The sequence below is a fragment of the Oncorhynchus tshawytscha genome, linkage group LG10, assembly GCF_018296145.1.
Source record: "Oncorhynchus tshawytscha isolate Ot180627B linkage group LG10, Otsh_v2.0, whole genome shotgun sequence".
NCBI lineage: Eukaryota > Metazoa > Chordata > Actinopteri > Salmoniformes > Salmonidae > Oncorhynchus > Oncorhynchus tshawytscha.
Genome location: NC_056438.1, coordinates 26,720,641 through 26,741,681, shown reverse-complemented (window position 1 = coordinate 26,741,681; position 21,041 = coordinate 26,720,641). Strand labels below are relative to the sequence as shown.

The window sequence follows — 21,041 nt, the reverse complement described above, 5'->3', positions numbered from 1 at the left end:
CGGTCACTTTCCTAGGGTATTTTCATGGAAGGCGTGTGAGCATTTAAATAAACATTGTAACTATGGTTTCCTATACAGAATATAATGTAATGGTAGTGGGATATAGACTGAGGACTCCACCTATGACATGGTGTCCAGTGCCTACTGCACCACCAAGGATAACCACCCCTACCTCAAGTCTATGTGTGAGGTGGCCGAGCAGGGGTTAGGAACCTCACCACTGCAGCACCCATCATCGGCAAGCTGGAGCCACAAAGTAAGAATCTGTAGTCATCTCCAAATCTATAGCCACCTGGTATATTTTCACTAATGTGGACCTACATATTGAGTTTAATCTATTTGATTAATTTCCTATGTGGTGGTCAAATCTGGAGAGCTGAAAATGGAAAAGCAAGCGCGTTTGCCAGAATGGAATGTCTAGTATAAGGCTTTAAACATATGCGTATTACAAAAAATACTGTGCTTTTCTAGGTCAGTTTGGTTTCGATTATAAACAAATAGGCAGGGCTTTTCGGTTTCGATAATATTTTTTAAACATTACAGTTACTTTGTAGCTTTTTAATTGCAATTTCAACGCGGGGTGCTGAGAAGCCTATATCGGTCCGATATACACGACTAGTGTACCTTTTTCAAAAACCAAAACTTTAAAAATATTTTTTTAATGTATTATTATATTTCTCAGCAACCCAATTTAGCTAGGCTAGCTGCAGAACTGTCTAACAAAATAATTGTACTGTTTCTTCAAAGATAAGGCATACTATCACGAGCTGTCTCTATCTCTTGCGGTCTATGCGGTGTTTGTATCTAACCTAACGTATTAGGCTTAAAAGTGTATCCATCTATGCATTGACGTTAATTACCACGTTTCTGCACTGAAATAGGTTGAATATTAGCTTAATGAAAACTACAACTCGCTTTAGCCCAGCGACCCACATAGTTATTGAGTTTATTTCTCTCGTGAATGATTAGAATTTTCTCTAGTGAAACGGCGCGTTGGGCTCACAAAACCCCGAAGTAAATGGAATTCAAGTAATTGAACCAACATCGGTCAATTAGTTGTTTAATAACCGAAAATCCCGGAAATATTGGTTCATCGCTCAGCATTAGATCGTGGAAAGAAATATTGAGTTACACTTCCTAATTGTGTAAGGACCAGAAAGTCTGTCCAGTCATCTATGAGCTGTTGCTCAACAACATAACCTTTTACCTAGTAATCACATCTTTGGTCTTGTCTTGAACCAGTAACACTTTTTTAGTATTCTTCTGTAGTGCTACAATTTGTTACTCTCCATTCCCAACCTTGAATGTGATTCATTTTGCTTATAATGTTATCCCCTCTTTTTCTGCCACCAGTTTCCATGGCCAATGACTTGGCCTGCAAAGGCCTGGATAAGATTGAGAAGACCTTGCCAATCCTGCACCAGCCTTCTGAGCAGGTATATGACTCTCACTCCCCAGTTATTACTTGGTACCGAATGACACAACGCAACACTGCATTTCACAATGAATCAAGCGGATGCCAGTCAGGTTGGCCAACCATAGAGGGAGGAGCAATGACTCATAACCTGTGTGTGTCAAAATCAGTGATGTATCATCTATTTGGACCTGGCTCTCCCTCTATCATAAGCAAGTGTCTAGTCTGTCAGTGGTCATCCAAAGGCCAGGACTCACTCATTTGAAAAATTAAGTTCAATCTCAATGCGACTTTCCTGGTTAAATGAAAAACAACATTTTTCCTCCCTATCCCATTCTTCCTGTCTAGATTGTCGCCAACGCCAAGTATGCAGTGACCGGTGCCAAAGACGTGATGTCCAACACCGTCACAGGGGCCAAGGACAGTGTGTCCCACACCTTGACCAATGCAGTGGACCGGACCAGGGGTGCCGTGCAGGACGGCGTGGAGATGACCCGTGCTGCCGTGCAGGATGGTATGCAGATGACCCGGGCTGCGGTCAGCGGCAGCGTGAATACGGTGATGGAGAGCCGTGTGGCCCAGATGGTCAGCAGCGGAATGGACACGGCACTCACCACCTCCGAGAGCCTGGTGGACCAGTACCTGCCTTGCACTGAGGACGAGTTGGGTGAGTGAGAGCTAGGCTTATATAACCTAACAGTCTGTTACAATGGATTCTCAGTGATGACTGAATACTTGGACTGGGGCTAGCAACAAAACCAAAGAGCATTAAGATTAGTCATTGATACTATTTAGCTATGCTGTTGATCTTCATCAACATTCCGAAGAAAAGGCAGCTAAAGCAGGGTTCGGTTGAGATTCTCAGAAACTAAGATTATTCAGACATGGCCCATTTTTTCTAATGACCAAAAGAGAACATTTCTGGTTGCTTTGGGCTAAATCATTTTGGTTTACAGTACAGTGACAAATAAAGAGGAATAATCCTGTACACAATGTTTCCTACAACACTTCCAAAACATATATGTTGTCAATAAACTCAAGGTTAGGAAGTCAACTACTCATTTACTCATAATACTATGTGTGATTAGATTCACTAAGCTTGCTCACTTAAACCCATACAATGTCAGCAAACGTTTACATTACATTTACAATGATTACAATAACTTGATATTTTTTTACACAAAACGCTCAAAGTAATGCTTAAAGGGACAATCAGCAGTTGCTACTGTCACAGCTGTCGTCGGAAGGATGAGACCAAGGCACAGCGTTCTTTGAGTTCCACATAATTTATTAAAGAAGTGAAACTTTTAGAAAAGACAAAACAATAAAGACTACAACCACCAAACAGCTTCATTGTGCAAACTACCTGCACACAAACAAAGAACAAGATCCCACACAGAAGGAGGGAAAGGGCTGCCTAAGTATGATCTCCAATCAGAGACAACGATAGACAGCTGCCTCTGATTGGGAACCACACTCGGCCAGAAACAATAAAGAACATAGAATTAAAGAAACTAGAATGCCCACCCTAGTCACACCCTGGCCTACCCAAAATAGAAAATAAAAGCCTCTCTATGGCCAGGGTGTGACAGCTACATCCATTTTCTGACTTATAAATGAACGACATGCAACCATTGATTCTTGATGAATATAATTTTTAAATGCCTCATGAGCTTAGTTCAACTGTCGTACCCCATCAGAAGTATAAGCTGCTACTAATCCAATGTTTGTAAACAACATGTAAACAATCACTGTATAGCCCGAAAACATGGTTAAAACTATAATTTTGATACCATGGATGGCCAGTCCTTGCATCCATAGCTGTCTTTGAATATGAGAGTGGTTACATTTCTCTAGTCCTAATTCCCCTTTATTGTTTCAACTCCTGATTGCCGCTTTAGTTTCATGTTCCTCTTTTCACCTTGACAGAAATGGAGGCTAAAATGGTTGAAGGATTCGACGTGGCGAAGGATGCACCTAGCTACTATGTCCGTCTGGGCTCTCTGTCTACCAAGCTGCGTAAGAGGGCGTACCACAAGGCTCTGGCCCAGGTCAAAGACGCCAAACAGCGCAGCCAGGAGTCCATCTCACAACTCAGCCACACTGTAGACCTGGTGAGTGTTGACATCAAATGATAGAAGTGGAAATGGAACACTTTCTTCTCCATAGAATGTGTAAATTCTGCAGAAGGAGTAAATGGAAATGATTTTAACTGTCTTTCATGAGATGTAATTAGATCTGATGAGGTTCCCTTGCACTGGATTCATTTAAATTATGTGGGAATGAGATGTTCGTTGTGAAGTCTATCATTTCTTTTTCAACCCTTTTAGATTGAATACGCCAGAAAGAATATTGACGGAGCTAACCAGAAGGTGAAAGGGAAACTGAGCTCCCTGATTGAGTGGAAGTCTAATGAGGAAGCCGATGGCAATGAGGCTGAGGTAATGACCATACTTAAGAGCACTTATCATAGAATACCATTTTAGCCACATCATATTGTACATGGACCATCTCTTGCAGTTTTGCGTCCAAATTGCATATTTAAGTTATTTTATTTGACTACTCCTTGAGGAAAAAGCTACTTCATTTTATGTGAAGATACAGGTGAATTAAATGGTCTTCATCATTTATCCCCCAGAATATAGAGTCAAGGACCCTGGCCATAGCACGCTCCCTCACCCAGCAGCTGCAGACAACGTGCCAGGTGCTGGTTTCTGGCCTGCAGGGTCTTCCCCAGAACATCCAGAAGGAGGCGCTGTTCCTCAGCCACTCCGCCTCCCAGGTCTACTCCAGCTTCAGCAAAGCGGCGGCGTTTGGAGACCTGTCAGACGGCATGCTGGCCAGCAGCAAGGCCCAGCTGGGCAAGATGAAGGAGTCGCTGGATGGCGTCATGGACTACCTGGTTAACAACACATCCCTCAACTGGCTGGTAGGTCCCTTTTACCCCCCGGCTGGCACCACCCCCCACCCGCCACATCCTCCCAGTCTCAGAAGACACCAGCCCCGCAGAGGTGGAGATGAAATCAATGGAATAACTAGCTACCTGTTTAACGACTTTCTATCCCATATTATTCCTCCATCAAATATCATTAAGTCATACTAATGAGCTTCCATTTATTCAGCATGTTGATGAATAAATGTTGACCAACTGTTTGTGAATGTTGCTCAGTGTGTGCTCAATAATCTAGCTTAATTTCCATATGCCTTTTCTTATCTAGGACATTGCTTTTGATGCTACTGTTGTTTTTGACATCACATTATATCCTGTTGTAACCATAACCTGCCATATAGTAGATACGTAGATGTTAACACCTTACCTTGTATGCTGCCATCTTTGTACAATTCTAATAAATAAGTTAATATGTCATCTGTGTGTTGTCTTGCTGCCTTGAAAATGACCAACCAGTGTGAAAGCATTTGGGAATGGAATTGGATGTTTTATACATTGTCAAAACCCATCTTCGGGCTTCAGTGAATTCAGTGTCTGTAATACATTGAGATAGCTTGGATATGAGGTTTGTCTGTGAGTGGTTCAACTAACTAAACTGTAGTTGTATGGTTTTCCAGGACTAGGTTTGGCAATGATGTAACCCTCCCCCTGTATCAATACCTAGTAGTCCAAAGGTCATAAAGTAAGGCAGGTTCTTGTGCTTAGTTGCATTTTCCATTTACAGGTACCAGACTCTACCTTGTCCGACCTCTCGTCAGTTGAGGATGATGAAATATCAGATGAGACCAGCACCAACAAACCTCTATCAGCCCCCATTGCCCACCAATAACCTTCATTGTCAGCTAAATAGCACATATGTCTGATATAATGGTTAGTTATTGAAAATAGTATTTTCTTTTCAAAATACTTTCAAATACCATTGGTAGACATTGATTCATTTGGCCAGTGTATTTTAAATTTGAAATAGAATATGTAAATACTCATGTATTTCAACTGTCTGTTCTGTTGTGGATTAAACATTTTTGCATTCACTAAGTGCCTCTCCCACTTACATATCCAGTTTTGAATCGGATTCATTATAAAATTCATAATGCGGTCATTTAAGATATAATAAAATTGGTGTTTGTGGATTAATTTACTACTGCTCGATGCCTTTTATGAACATGTTTGATTGGGTTTTACATTTTTGTAGATTTTGCACTTGAAAACATTCAAAAAGTTAAACTACAAGGCGGTCACTTTCCTAGGGTATTTTCATGGAAGGCGTGTGAGCATTTAAATAAACATTGTAACTATGGTTTCCTATACAGAATATAATGTAATGGTAGTGGGATATAGACTGAGGACTCCACCTATGACATGGTGTCCAGTGCCTACTGCACCACCAAGGATAACCACCCCTACCTCAAGTCTATGTGTGAGGTGGCCGAGCAGGGGGTTAGGAACCTCACCACTGCAGCACCCATCATCGGCAAGCTGGAGCCACAAAGTAAGAATCTGTAGTCATCTCCAAATCTATAGCCACCTGGTATATTTTCACTAATGTGGACCTACATATTGAGTTTAATCTATTTGATTAATTTCCTATGTGGTGGTCAAATCTGGAGAGCTGAAAATGGAAAAGCAAGCGCGTTTGCCAGAATGGAATGTCTAGTATAAGGCTTTAAACATATGCGTATTACAAAAAATACTGTGCTTTTCTAGGTCAGTTTGGTTTCGATTATAAACAAATAGGCAGGGCTTTTCGGTTTCGATAATATTTTTTAAACATTACAGTTACTTTGTAGCTTTTTAATTGCAATTTCAACGCGGGGTGCTGAGAAGCCTATATCGGTCCGATATACACGACTAGTGTACCTTTTTCAAAAACCAAAACTTTAAAAATATTTTTTTAATGTATTATTATATTTCTCAGCAACCCAATTTAGCTAGGCTAGCTGCAGAACTGTCTAACAAAATAATTGTACTGTTTCTTCAAAGATAAGGCATACTATCACGAGCTGTCTCTATCTCTTGCGGTCTATGCGGTGTTTGTATCTAACCTAACGTATTAGGCTTAAAAGTGTATCCATCTATGCATTGACGTTAATTACCACGTTTCTGCACTGAAATAGGTTGAATATTAGCTTAATGAAAACTACAACTCGCTTTAGCCCAGCGACCCACATAGTTATTGAGTTTATTTCTCTCGTGAATGATTAGAATTTTCTCTAGTGAAACGGCGCGTTGGGCTCACAAAACCCCCGAAGTAAATGGAATTCAAGTAATTGAACCAACATCGGTCAATTAGTTGTTTAATAACCGAAAATCCCGGAAATATTGGTTCATCGCTCAGCATTAGATCGTGGAAAGAAATATTGAGTTACACTTCCTAATTGTGTAAGGACCAGAAAGTCTGTCCAGTCATCTATGAGCTGTTGCTCAACAACATAACCTTTTACCTAGTAATCACATCTTTGGTCTTGTCTTGAACCAGTAACACTTTTTTAGTATTCTTCTGTAGTGCTACAATTTGTTACTCTCCATTCCCAACCTTGAATGTGATTCATTTTGCTTATAATGTTATCCCCTCTTTTTCTGCCACCAGTTTCCATGGCCAATGACTTGGCCTGCAAAGGCCTGGATAAGATTGAGAAGACCTTGCCAATCCTGCACCAGCCTTCTGAGCAGGTATATGACTCTCACTCCCCAGTTATTACTTGGTACCGAATGACACAACGCAACACTGCATTTCACAATGAATCAAGCGGATGCCAGTCAGGTTGGCCAACCATAGAGGGAGGAGCAATGACTCATAACCTGTGTGTGTCAAAATCAGTGATGTATCATCTATTTGGACCTGGCTCTCCCTCTATCATAAGCAAGTGTCTAGTCTGTCAGTGGTCATCCAAAGGCCAGGACTCACTCATTTGAAAAATTAAGTTCAATCTCAATGTGACTTTCCTGGTTAAATGAAAAACAACATTTTTCCTCCCTATCCCATTCTTCCTGTCTAGATTGTCGCCAACGCCAAGTATGCAGTGACCGGTGCCAAAGACGTGATGTCCAACACCGTCACAGGGGCCAAGGACAGTGTGTCCCACACCTTGACCAATGCAGTGGACCGGACCAGGGGTGCCGTGCAGGACGGCGTGGAGATGACCCGTGCTGCCGTGCAGGATGGTATGCAGATGACCCGGGCTGCGGTCAGCGGCAGCGTGAATACGGTGATGGAGAGCCGTGTGGCCCAGATGGTCAGCAGCGGAATGGACACGGCACTCACCACCTCCGAGAGCCTGGTGGACCAGTACCTGCCTTGCACTGAGGACGAGTTGGGTGAGTGAGAGCTAGGCTTATATAACCTAACAGTCTGTTACAATGGATTCTCAGTGATGACTGAATACTTGGACTGGGGCTAGCAACAAAACCAAAGAGCATTAAGATTAGTCATTGATACTATTTAGCTATGCTGTTGATCTTCATCAACATTCCGAAGAAAAGGCAGCTAAAGCAGGGTTCGGTTGAGATTCTCAGAAACTAAGATTATTCAGACATGGCCCATTTTTTCTAATGACCAAAAGAGAACATTTCTGGTTGCTTTGGGCTAAATCATTTTGGTTTACAGTACAGTGACAAATAAAGAGGAATAATCCTGTACACAATGTTTCCTACAACACTTCCAAAACATATATGTTGTCAATAAACTCAAGGTTAGGAAGTCAACTACTCATTTACTCATAATACTATGTGTGATTAGATTCACTAAGCTTGCTCACTTAAACCCATACAATGTCAGCAAACGTTTACATTACATTTACAATGATTACAATAACTTGATATCTTTTTACACAAAACGCTCAAAGTAATGCTTAAAGGGACAATCAGCAGTTGCTACTGTCACAGCTGTCGTCGGAAGGATGAGACCAAGGCACAGCGTTCTTTGAGTTCCACATAATTTATTAAAGAAGTGAAACTTTTAGAAAAGACAAAACAATAAAGACAACCACCAAACAGCTTCATTGTGCAAACTACCTGCACACAAACAAAGAACAAGATCCCACACAGAAGGAGGGAAAGGGCTGCCTAAGTATGATCTCCAATCAGAGACAACGATAGACAGCTGCCTCTGATTGGGAACCACACTCGGCCAGAAACAATAAAGAACATAGAATTAAAGAAACTAGAATGCCCACCCTAGTCACACCCTGGCCTACCCAAAATAGAAAATAAAAGCCTCTCTATGGCCAGGGTGTGACAGCTACATCCATTTTCTGACTTATAAATGAACGACATGCAACCATTGATTCTTGATGAATATAATTTTTAAATGCCTCATGAGCTTAGTTCAACTGTCGTACCCCATCAGAAGTATAAGCTGCTACTAATCCAATGTTTGTAAACAACATGTAAACAATCACTGTATAGCCCGAAAACATGGTTAAAACTATAATTTTGATACCATGGATGGCCAGTCCTTGCATCCATAGCTGTCTTTGAATATGAGAGTGGTTACATTTCTCTAGTCCTAATTCCCCTTTATTGTTTCAACTCCTGATTGCCGCTTTAGTTTCATGTTCCTCTTTTCACCTTGACAGAAATGGAGGCTAAAATGGTTGAAGGATTCGACGTGGCGAAGGATGCACCTAGCTACTATGTCCGTCTGGGCTCTCTGTCTACCAAGCTGCGTAAGAGGGCGTACCACAAGGCTCTGGCCCAGGTCAAAGACGCCAAACAGCGCAGCCAGGAGTCCATCTCACAACTCAGCCACACTGTAGACCTGGTGAGTGTTGACATCAAATGATAGAAGTGGAAATGGAACACTTTCTTCTCCATAGAATGTGTAAATTCTGCAGAAGGAGTAAATGGAAATGATTTTAACTGTCTTTCATGAGATGTAATTAGATCTGATGAGGTTCCCTTGCACTGGATTCATTTAAATTATGTGGGAATGAGATGTTCGTTGTGAAGTCTATCATTTCTTTTTCAACCCTTTTAGATTGAATACGCCAGAAAGAATATTGACGGAGCTAACCAGAAGGTGAAAGGGAAACTGAGCTCCCTGATTGAGTGGAAGTCTAATGAGGAAGCCGATGGCAATGAGGCTGAGGTAATGACCATACTTAAGAGCACTTATCATAGAATACCATTTTAGCCACATCATATTGTACATGGACCATCTCTTGCAGTTTTGCGTCCAAATTGCATATTTAAGTTATTTTATTTGACTACTCCTTGAGGAAAAAGCTACTTCATTTTATGTGAAGATACAGGTGAATTAAATGGTCTTCATCATTTATCCCCCAGAATATAGAGTCAAGGACCCTGGCCATAGCACGCTCCCTCACCCAGCAGCTGCAGACAACGTGCCAGGTGCTGGTTTCTGGCCTGCAGGGTCTTCCCCAGAACATCCAGAAGGAGGCGCTGTTCCTCAGCCACTCCGCCTCCCAGGTCTACTCCAGCTTCAGCAAAGCGGCGGCGTTTGGAGACCTGTCAGACGGCATGCTGGCCAGCAGCAAGGCCCAGCTGGGCAAGATGAAGGAGTCGCTGGATGGCGTCATGGACTACCTGGTTAACAACACATCCCTCAACTGGCTGGTAGGTCCCTTTTACCCCCGGCTGGCACCACCCCCCACCGCCACATCCTCCCAGTCTCAGAAGACACCAGCCCCGCAGAGGTGGAGATGAAATCAATGGAATAACTAGCTACCTGTTTAACGACTTTCTATCCCATATTATTCCTCCATCAAATATCATTAAGTCATACTAATGAGCTTCCATTTATTCAGCATGTTGATGAATAAATGTTGACCAACTGTTTGTGAATGTTGCTCAGTGTGTGCTCAATAATCTAGCTTAATTTCCATATGCCTTTTCTTATCTAGGACATTGCTTTTGATGCTACTGTTGTTTTTGACATCACATTATATCCTGTTGTAACCATAACCTGCCATATAGTAGATACGTAGATGTTAACACCTTACCTTGTATGCTGCCATCTTTGTACAATTCTAATAAATAAGTTAATATGTCATCTGTGTGTTGTCTTGCTGCCTTGAAAATGACCAACCAGTGTGAAAGCATTTGGGAATGGAATTGGATGTTTTATACATTGTCAAAACCCATCTTCGGGCTTCAGTGAATTCAGTGTCTGTAATACATTGAGATAGCTTGGATATGAGGTTTGTCTGTGAGTGGTTCAACTAACTAAACTGTAGTTGTATGGTTTTCCAGGACTAGGTTTGGCAATGATGTAACCCTCCCCCTGTATCAATACCTAGTAGTCCAAAGGTCATAAAGTAAGGCAGGTTCTTGTGCTTAGTTGCGTTTTCCATTTACAGGTACCAGACTCTACCTTTGTCCGACCTCTCGTCAGTTGAGGATGATGAAATATCAGATGAGACCAGCACCAACAAACCTCTATCAGCTCCCATTGCCCACCAATAACCTTCATTGTCAGCTAAATAGCACATATGTCTGATATAATGGTTAGTTATTGAAAATAGTATTTTCTTTTCAAAATACTTTCAAATACCATTGGTAGACATTGATTCATTTGGCCAGTGTATTTTAAATTTGAAATAGAATATGTAAATACTCATGTATTTCAACTGTCTGTTCTGTTGTGGATTAAACATTTTTGCATTCACTAAGTGCCTCTCCCACTTACATATCCAGTTTTGAATCGGATTCATTATAAAATTCATAATGCGGTCATTTAAGATATAATAAAATTGGTGTTTGTGGATTAATTTACTACTGCTCGATGCCTTTTATGAACATGTTTGATTGGGTTTTACATTTTTGTAGATTTTGCACTTGAAAACATTCAAAAAGTTAAACTACAAGGCGGTCACTTTCCTAGGGTATTTTCATGGAAGGCGTGTGAGCATTTAAATAAACATTGTAACTATGGTTTCCTATACAGAATATAATGTAATGGTAGTGGGATATAGACTGAGGCCTCCAGAATAAGAATGCTATTTCTCATAGTTGCAGGTGAATTAGGAGTAAATGTAACCAGTGTGTGGTTGTATGTTCTAATTAGCAGTTCTTTAATAAGTAAATAGAGACAAAGTGTTCTGCCCCATTGCTGCTCATAATAATGTCTTCTTTATTAACAAGAGGAATAGTCATATAGACAAAAGCTATACAAAAACTTTTCCAGGAATCCTCAACAATTATGACAGTCTTCATATTGTGTCATGCAGAGATCATCAATTAGATTCAGCCGCTGGCCAATTTCTTTCTGGAGCGGATGGTCGTGGGCCGGAACATAATAAAAAAAATGATATGATAAAAATGATAAGATATTTGACTAAAACAAAAATGTCAAACCTTGATTACATTTGGGAACATTTTCCTGTGAAGGGTGCCTTCTTTTGGATGGCACGTTAAAATGGCTGTCATGACTCTCCGTGGTCTTTCAAAATCCCATGGTGCTTATTGTAAGAGTATGGATGTTGACCACAGTGTCATGGCTAAATTCCCAACCTGGCCACATTCCATCATGGCCACTGAATCATCCCCCTCATTCCTAAATGGAATATATCACTACTCACCTCTCCACCTGATAGCTGATGTGTGGGGTAGAGTTTTGGCATAAAAATGGTCACTGTGCATCACTGAGGTGGGTGCTGCACATTGATAGTGGAGGAGGTGAGTTTCCACCTACTATGGAAAGTACTTTGAGTACCTCAGTTAGCAGAAAAGTGCTATATAAATCCAATCAATTATTATTATTTCTATACAATCAAATATGTCTGTCTATTATGCGTGGCAGTACTTGGGAATATATTTCAGAAATGAAAACCAATAGATGATTTCCTGGTGTTTTTACAGTCTTATGTCCAACAATGATAATCTAAATTCGGTCCGTGGGTCGCCAGTCGGGGAACCCTGCTGTACAGAGCACAACGTCCCTCAAGAACTTTCGGACAACTTAGACTTTTTCTCAATGAACTCGCTGGTGTATTTTCAGGTTGCCGCTTTCAGTGAATCTCTTACCACACCTTATACACCGATAAGGTTTCTCCCCTGTATGAGTTCTCATGTGTTTTTTAACGCAGCTGCTGGATGCAAAACGTTTGTCACACAGTGTGCAGGGGTACGGCCGCTCGCCTGTGTGACTCCGCAGATGCACTGTGAGACTTTCAGGTTGTTTGAACCTCCTCCCACAAAGTTGACAGCTGTAGGATTGCTCACCTGTGTGTGTTCTCATGTGTACCCTCAACTGACCTGAGGTGCTTAAGGTCATTCCACAAACGCTACATAAGAACGGTTTCTCCCCTCTGTGCATCCGGAGGTGTTGCGTCAGGCCATTGGACTGTATAATTTTTTTTATTTTTTATTTTACCTTTATTTAACCAGGCAAGTCAGTTAAGAACAAATTCTTATTTTCAATGACAGCCTGGGAACAGTGGGTTAACTGCCTGTTCAGGGGCAGAACGACAGATTTGTACCTTGTCAGGTCGGTGATTCGATCTTGCAACCTTTCAGTTACTCGTCCAATGCTCTAATCACTAGGCTACCTGCTGCCCTTTGCTATGAGGCTGGAAATTGAGCTCAGGTGCATCCTGTTTCCGTTGATCATCCTTGATGTTTCTAGAACTTTGATTCAATTTATTTGAAAATGATTTGATTAAATTAATTTGACATGATTTGGAAAGGCACACACCTGTCTATATAAGGTCCCACAGTTGACAGTGCACATCAGAGTAAAAACCAAGCCATGAGGTCGAAAGAATTGTCTGTAGAGCTCCGAGACAGGATTGTGTCGAGGCACAGATCTGGGGAAGGGTACAAAAACAATTCTGCAGCATTGAAGGTCCTCAAGAACACAGTGGCCTCCATCATTCTTAAATGGAAGCCGTTTGGAACCACCAAGACTCTTCCTAGAGCTGGCTGCCCGTCCAAACTGAGCAATCAGGAGAGAAAGGCCTTGGTCAGGGAGGTGACCAGGTCACTCTGACAGAGTTCCTCTGTGGAGATGGTTGTCCTTCTGGAAGGTTCAAGATTGAACTCTTTGGCATGAATGCCAAGTGTCACATCTGGAGGAAACCTGGCACCATCCCCACGGTGAAGCATGGTGGTGGCAGCATCATGCTGTGAGGATGTTTTTCAGCGGCAGGGACTGGGAGACTAGTCAGGATCAAGGGAAAGATGAACGGAGTACTGAGAGATCCTTGATGAAAATCTGCTCAGGACCTCAGACTGGGTTGAAGGTTCAGCTTCAATACATTTGCAAAAATGTCTAAACCTGTTTTTGCTTTTCATTATGGCGTAGTGTGTGTGTGTAGATTGAGAAACATTATTTAATCCATGGCTGTAAAGTATCAAAAAGTTGTAGAAAGTGAAGGGGTCTGAATATTTTCCAAATGCACTATACATCCAAAACCACTCAGTGGTTTTGAATTCAACACATTCTTTATGAATTACATCTGCATACTGCTCTGCTTGCATGGTTTCAGATTTTTTTGTTCTCCCTCATATTGTAGGAAAACTTTTGAAGGGGTCTGAACAGTGTGTTTTCATGGACTTTCCTGAGTATTAAAGGTCAGGTGAGCATTGGTGTCATTTAGAATTATGCACCAATTAAGGAACATACAAATGGAAAATATTTATATATATTCTTTATTTTAAATACATCAAATGTATAAGTATTTGCCAATTCTGTTTAATATGCCCAATTAGTTTTAGGGAAATTGCCCGTTACATAATGTTGCATCAGGCTTTCAAAATGTGTGGGTGAATATTTTTTAAATGGACATTTTAAAAACCAATCTGAACAATACATGGACCTATGTGTAGTTCATTCAAATGACATTTGAGGGTGCATGCTCCACAGCTCATAAAGACTGTGCTCACAGAATGTTTCATATTTTGCAGATACTGTGACATTGTGGGTCTAATCGAGACCAATATGTAATGAAATCACATTGCTGTTGCAAATAGAAATATGTTCAACAACTGACATTTTCAGATATTATTTTGACAAACACACTTTGGTGCTTACAATTCATTCTCTATTGTCATAGATTTGGTGGGCACCGTCATGTGATCTTTGTGATATGACTTTAAGCATGTACTGATGAAACTCACTTAATATTTTATTATTAAAGTCTACAAAATGCTCTACATTTCTTCACTCTGTGATAGGGTTGGATTCTATATGCTACTTGTATTATTGTCCTGTAAATGGTTCAGTGCCTATAATTTAGGCTGTGTGTAGCATGGGGCATAAAGGAAATTACCTCTACTAGATTATAGTGATAAGGAAAACAGCATACAAATTTGGCCTGTGTATTCATTTGCCTATAACTAATCAGAATTTCATTATGTTTACGTAAAAATAGTACTTCAAAATGAGAGGATCCTGCCATGGAAAAGACGACTGGGTGGACAAAGTGGAAAGGAGGGGAAAACTCACCATGCAGCAGGACACCTTCAGCTGCGGGGTCTTTACTGCAGGTTTGATAGCTAACCATTCATTATTGAAAATATAACTGCTGTGTGACAATTAGGTCAAAAACTCTTTTATTTTTTGGTATAGATGGCCAAGAAAGTTGCACAGAACTTCCCCTCCCAACTTGATATAGAACCTTTACAAAAGCACATGGAGCAACTGCGAAACTAAATGGCTGAGGATATACTAAAAATGTCTGGTATGTAATGTCATTTGAATTCAAATAAATGTAAATTCTTAATTTGTATGTAGTTGTGTGGGACTGCCATATGTTCAGTTCATGCCTATGATTTGAGTTCAACAAAGCCAACACCTGCTTCTTGTGTGTCACCAATAAAGAACCTGGATGTGGCCCAAAGACTGACTGGGTTAGTAACTTAGTAACTTTATTTAACACGTTTATAATCTTTTGACAACAGTGACGGCATGTAAGACAATTTTTGATAACACAATGGATGGCTAATTCGTCATACGTTATAAATAATATCAATGCAGTGTTACGCTTTGTTTTAGATTTGATGTTTTGCATGCCAACAGTGGTTCAATGTGCTGTCCCTAGGCCTGAAGACAAGAGTTCAGAGTGAAGAACACAAACTGGAAGTGCTGTCTTTGTTGTTGAAAATGTATGCTATACCCCATCCACACTGAAGAGGCTCTGAAATGTACATCAACCAGGGATAAAGAGAAAGTCAACACTGAAATGTTTCATACTCATTTGAATGAAAGTGTCTGACATTATTAAATGTCTACAATTTCTGCTTAATTTGTCAATATTACATTTTTTATTCATTGATTTACTGGCCACCATTACTGTGGTTACCTGTTCAGTATATGTATTAACCAGCAAACCCACTGCAGCCTACTTCAAGCTCACTCTCCATCCCTGCTTTGGACAATTAATAACATGACTCTCGTACTTTGCCCTATTCCTACTTTATCTGGTGACAACTGCATGCATGGCCATCCTTGTAGAGTTTCCAAGCCTTGTTTTATATCTTATGACACAATATTGTATACTTGTATAGAGCAGACAAACCCAGTAATCTGTAAAAGTTTCACCATGTTACAGGTGGTCCAAAAGCTGTCGAGATCCCTTCAGAGAAACTGCCCAACAACAGAAAGCCTGTGTTGTGAGGCCATTGCACTGATGAAGCATACAGCTGATGAAGCAATTGTAAAGGAGAAGATGAAGCAGATGTTCGCCTATCGCCAAAAGATGGTTCATGACCCAGTGAAGTCCTCTGAAATATTCACAGCAATTCAAAGACATAGCAGGAATGGTATGTGGATCTTAGACTGCCTTGCCTTAACAGTTGTTTTCTGTTCTACAACAGTCTGATTAGTACTGATATATTACATGACGATAGTGCTACACCATAATGTTTACTTTTCTATCTTGACTTATTCCATCTTGTCTGCAGATTGAGCAAGATTTTAGTGATGCAACCTCTGCAAAGTTCCTGGAGAAGTGGCCTACTCTCTCCAAGCAGAAAGTTATTGACCAAAGCCGTGGCCTCACACACAGGCGACCTGCAAGAGCTGGTTCAAGATGCTGAATCCACAACAGAAGTGGAAAATCGTATGCTGGAATAAAAGTATTATACTAATGGAAGGGAGCATTATTTTTTAAAGCAAAATGGAATGATGTAACTTGTGAAAATTTGTACTTTCAGGATGGGACAGTGACATGTCCTCCATTTTGGTCCTTGTCCACCTTATACCACCGTCACCTCATGGCCACAAGAGACCTGGAAAAATATCAGCCAGACACACCAGTAACCACATTGTGAAGTTTATCAAGGTGAGGTTACAGTTGACTGTTCTCTCCCCATTCCTAATCCTAAACTATTTAAGATTATGGACAAATTGTAAGATCATATGTAGCTGTAATTTAAATTGACAAACTGTTTGCGAACCGTGATTCATTTTAATAGCAAACTAATGAAGTTCTTGTGTCACAGACTGGCAGACCAGCATCTGGAGAGCGCCATGGAAAGCCTTCAACCCTATCTGCTTGCTGTGGGGATCCAGAGGAGTGTGATTCACAAGTACTTCATTGTGATTGACAAACATGCAATACATTGTAAGTCACCAGACTCTCTTGCCTGTTTTGATGAGCTTTTCAAAGCTCACTTTGTCTTTGGTACCTCACATCTCCCTCACTAGCTTTAAGCACCAGCTGTCAGAGCAGCTTACAGATCACTGCACATGTAAACAGCCCATCTACCTACCTCATCCCCATACTGGTATTTATTTATTTTGCTCCTTTGCACCCCAGTATGTCTACCTGCACTTTCATCTTATGCCAATCTACCGTTCCAGTGTTTAATTGCTATATTGTAATTACTTCGCCACCATGGCCTATTTATTTCCTTAAACTTACCTCATTTGCACTCACTGTATATAGACTTTTTGTTTTCTTTTGTTCTACTGTATTATTGACTGTATGTTTTTGTTTATTCCAAGTGTAACTCTGTGTTGTTGTAAGTGTCGAATTGCTATGCTTTATTTTGGCCAGGTCGCAGTTGCAAATGAGAACTTGTTCTCAACTAGCCTACCTGGTTAAATAAAGGTGAAATAAAATGAATACATTTGGTTTTGTTGAATCATTCAGTGCCAGATATTGTTGCCGCTTTTGTCTTGCTGAGAAAGGACTTTCAGACTGAATTTGATGAAGATTCACCCAAGATAGTTATGCGAACTCGAGCACTTCATGCAGAACACTGCCAAAAAAGGAGACTGATCCCAGTCTTCCCTTTGAAGGGTGTTAAACGTTATTGCATTCTAAACTCCTTGCAGTACATGTGAAAACTTCTGTCAATATTATGCATGATATCTTGGAGGGAAGTGGCACAAAATAAAATAAAACTGCTAATACTGCACTTGAACAAGTACACATCATCAAATGAAATAGACAGGAGAATAAAGAGGTTTAACTATGGTTACATGGAGCAAAGTAACAAACCTCCGGCAGTGAACTTAGAGGACTAATGACTTGGGGTTAAATGCTATCCAGTCCTGGTGTTTACTTCGCAATCTACCACTTATCTTTGGAGACTTGGCTTGTCCAAATTATCTACACTGGTATTTACTGTTGCTTCAGATAGTAAAACCATTGTATTTTCTCCAATGATAGAGTATTTAATTTTTTTTTTTTAAACACTTAGATTGCAGAACACCACAGGTTATTCAAGCAATTGTTTTAATTTTTTAAATTTTTTTTAAAAAGGCTGCTACCGAAGCTTCATTTTATGGTGCATTACCCCACATATACAAGTCGGAAGTTTACATACACTTAGGTTGGAGTCATTAACTCGTTTTTCAACTACTCCACAAATGTCTTGTTAACAAACTGTTTTGGCAAGTCTGTTAGGACATCTACTTTGTGCATGACAAGTAATTTTTCCAACAATTGTTTACAGACAGATTATTTCACTATCACAATTCCAGTGGGTCAGAAGTTTACATACACTAAATTGACTGTGCCTTTAAACAGCTTGGAAAATTCCAGAAAATGTCAAGGCTTTAGAAGCTTCTGATCATAATTTGAGTCAATTGGAGGTGTACCTATATTTCAAGGCCTACCTTCAACCTCAGTGCCTCTTTGCTTGACATGGGAAAATCAAAAGAAATCAGCCAAGATAAATTGAAGACCTCCACAAGTCTGGTTCATCTTTGGGAGCATTTTCCAAACGCCTGAAGTTACCACGTTCATCTGTACAAACAATAGTACGCAAGTATAAATACCATGGGACCACGCAGCCGTCATACCGCTCAGGAAGGAGATGCATTCTGTCTCCTAGAGATGAACGTACTTTGGTGAGAAAAGTGCAAATCAATCCCAGAACAACAGCAAAGGACCTTGTGAAGATGCTGGCGGAAACAGGTACAAAAGTATCGATATCCACAGTAAAACGAGTCCTATATTGACATAACCTGAAAGGCCACTCAGCAAGGAAGAAGCCACTGCTCCAACACCGCCATAAAAAAGCCAGACTACGGTTTGCAACAGCACATGAGGACAAAAATCTTACTTTTTGGAGAAATGTCCTCTCGTCTGATGAAACAAAAATAGAACTGTTTGGCCATAAAGACCAGAGTTATGTTTGGAGGAAAACTGTGAGACTTGCAAACCAAAGAACACCATCCCAACCGTGAAGCACAGGGGTAGCCGCATCATGTTGTGGTGGTGCTTTGCTGCAGGAGGGACTGGTGCGCCTCACAAAATAGATGGCATTATGAGAAAGAAAAATGTGGATATATTGAAACATCTCAAGACATCAGTCAGGAAGTTAAAGCTTGGTCGCAAATGGGTCTTCCAAATGGACAATGACCCCAAGCATACTTCAAGTTGTGGCAAAATGGCTTAAGGACAACAAAGTCAATGTATTGGAGTGGCCATCACAAAGCCCTGACCTCAATCCTATAAAAAAAACTTGTGGGCAGAACTGAGAACGCGTGTGCCAGCAAGGAGGCCTATACACCTGTCTCAGTTATAACAGCTTTGTCAGGAAGAACGGGACAAAATTCACCCAAACTTATTGTGGGAAGCTTGTGGAAGGCTACCCAAAATGTTTGACCCAATTTAAACAATTTAAAGGCAATGCTACCAATATACTAATTGAGTGTATGTAACCTTCTGACCCACTGGGAATGTGATGAAAGAAGTAAAAGCTGAAACTGAGTAATGTATTTAGCTTAAGGTGTATGTAAACTTCCGGCTTCAACCGTATCCCTAAAATTGGACCAGTTTTGCATAGCTGGTGCATGCTCTATGAAGAAATGCATAATTTCTTTAAAAAAGCTTCAAAAATGTAACATAGCCAAAAAAACAAGTCAAATAGCATACAGTTGGCAGACATTTAACACCAACAGTCATGATCAGTCCATGTAAAATGTTATATTTAAAATGTGGTGGGCTGTAAGATGGCTGAGACTCTTCAGGTACCAATTGACACCATGGTGTTAAATGGGCCAAACCATGGAAATATGTATCGTTCAGTTGTTTGTCAGATGCCAGTTTCAGAAAATCCACCATATTGTTGTTAAAGATGAGGTTACTTTTGCCCTACAATGTCTTGATGAGCATTTTAATGCATATAGAGTTGGGTGTACAGAGGGATCTTATGTAGTTGATGTTAATTAAAGAGCTTTTCTGTCACAAAGCATTTGATATACAGATGTCTTACAGTTGTGATGATTCACGTTTGTTTATTGTCCCATACGGTTTCCTGTGACTCTAAACTGCACAGTAAGCTCTTTAAAACCAATATGTATTGTATTGCAATATTGGCTTTTTTATTTACTTTTAATACAGGCGGGACAGATGCCACAATTTTATTTTCTGTGTTTTTGATATGGGAGATGCCAGTTTCACAAAATCCTCCATGTCATTGAATTGCAATATTGAGCATTTTATATGTACATGTATTAAAGTGAACGGATGCCAACATTTCATTTCAGTCCACAATTTTATTAGCAGTATTTTAAATGTATTGCAAATGTCTTACATTTAAGAATAAAGTGCTTTGTTAAATACGGACTTCTGATTTGACGTTAAGTTCAGTTTTACAAATACTACTTGAATGATAATATTCAATTCTATATTGAGTGAATTGGCAGTAGAGTTGTTTCCATGTTACTCTAAATGGAGTAAATTACAGTTTGTAGAGTTATATATGAAAATTAAAACTCTGCAACAAGAGTAATAAGTTTTACTCTATTTAGACTGGGACCAAATGTTATCTTTTGTAGAGTATAATTGTATTCAATGAGTACAATTTACTGTGTAATTGGTGTGGTATTAAAAGTGACTGCTAATATGTACAATTGCATGAAATAGTGTACAAAATGATTTTTTCTTAGACCTGCAAATACAATAGATTGAAGATAGATTGAAGCAATGCTTTTACTATAAAGGAGATCTTTCCACCCCAACTCTTGTTCACGGTCTGTGAACCCACAACCTTCTGGCCCGCAGGCCTCTGTGCTATAAAATGTCCTGCCTTCAGGACGAAGAACAGTTCCTTTAACTGCTTATCTAAGTCTCTGGTCTGTCCAAGAAGTGAGGATAAATGGTAGACATGTTCCCTGCTATTCACTTTGTTTTAATTATTTTGGGGATAAGGGAGGTTCACTTGTTTCAGGGAGGGTTTAGGTCAAATATATTTTGCTGAGGGGAGGGCCATTCATTTTCATTTCAGAGAGGTCCGATTTATATACTGTTAATTCCCTAA

At 40.2% G+C, this 21,041-nt stretch overlaps 1 protein-coding gene and 1 pseudogene across 1 annotated transcript; both read left to right on the top strand.

Moving 5' to 3' along the window:
- The first annotated feature begins 1,358 nt into the window (after window positions 1-1,358).
- LOC121847640 (perilipin-2-like) lies at window positions 1,359-5,193 on the top strand. The gene is made up of 6 exons (XM_042329570.1): window positions 1,359-1,436; window positions 1,763-2,081; window positions 3,344-3,528; window positions 3,745-3,855; window positions 4,053-4,343; window positions 5,089-5,193. The coding sequence occupies exons 1-6, from the start codon at window positions 1,359-1,361 to the stop codon at window positions 5,191-5,193; spliced, it is 1,089 nt and encodes a 362-aa protein (XP_042185504.1).
- A 515-nt stretch (window positions 5,194-5,708) lies between these two features.
- Window positions 5,709-10,372, top strand: LOC121847435 (annotated as a pseudogene).
- The last annotated feature ends 10,669 nt before the right edge of the window (window positions 10,373-21,041 follow it).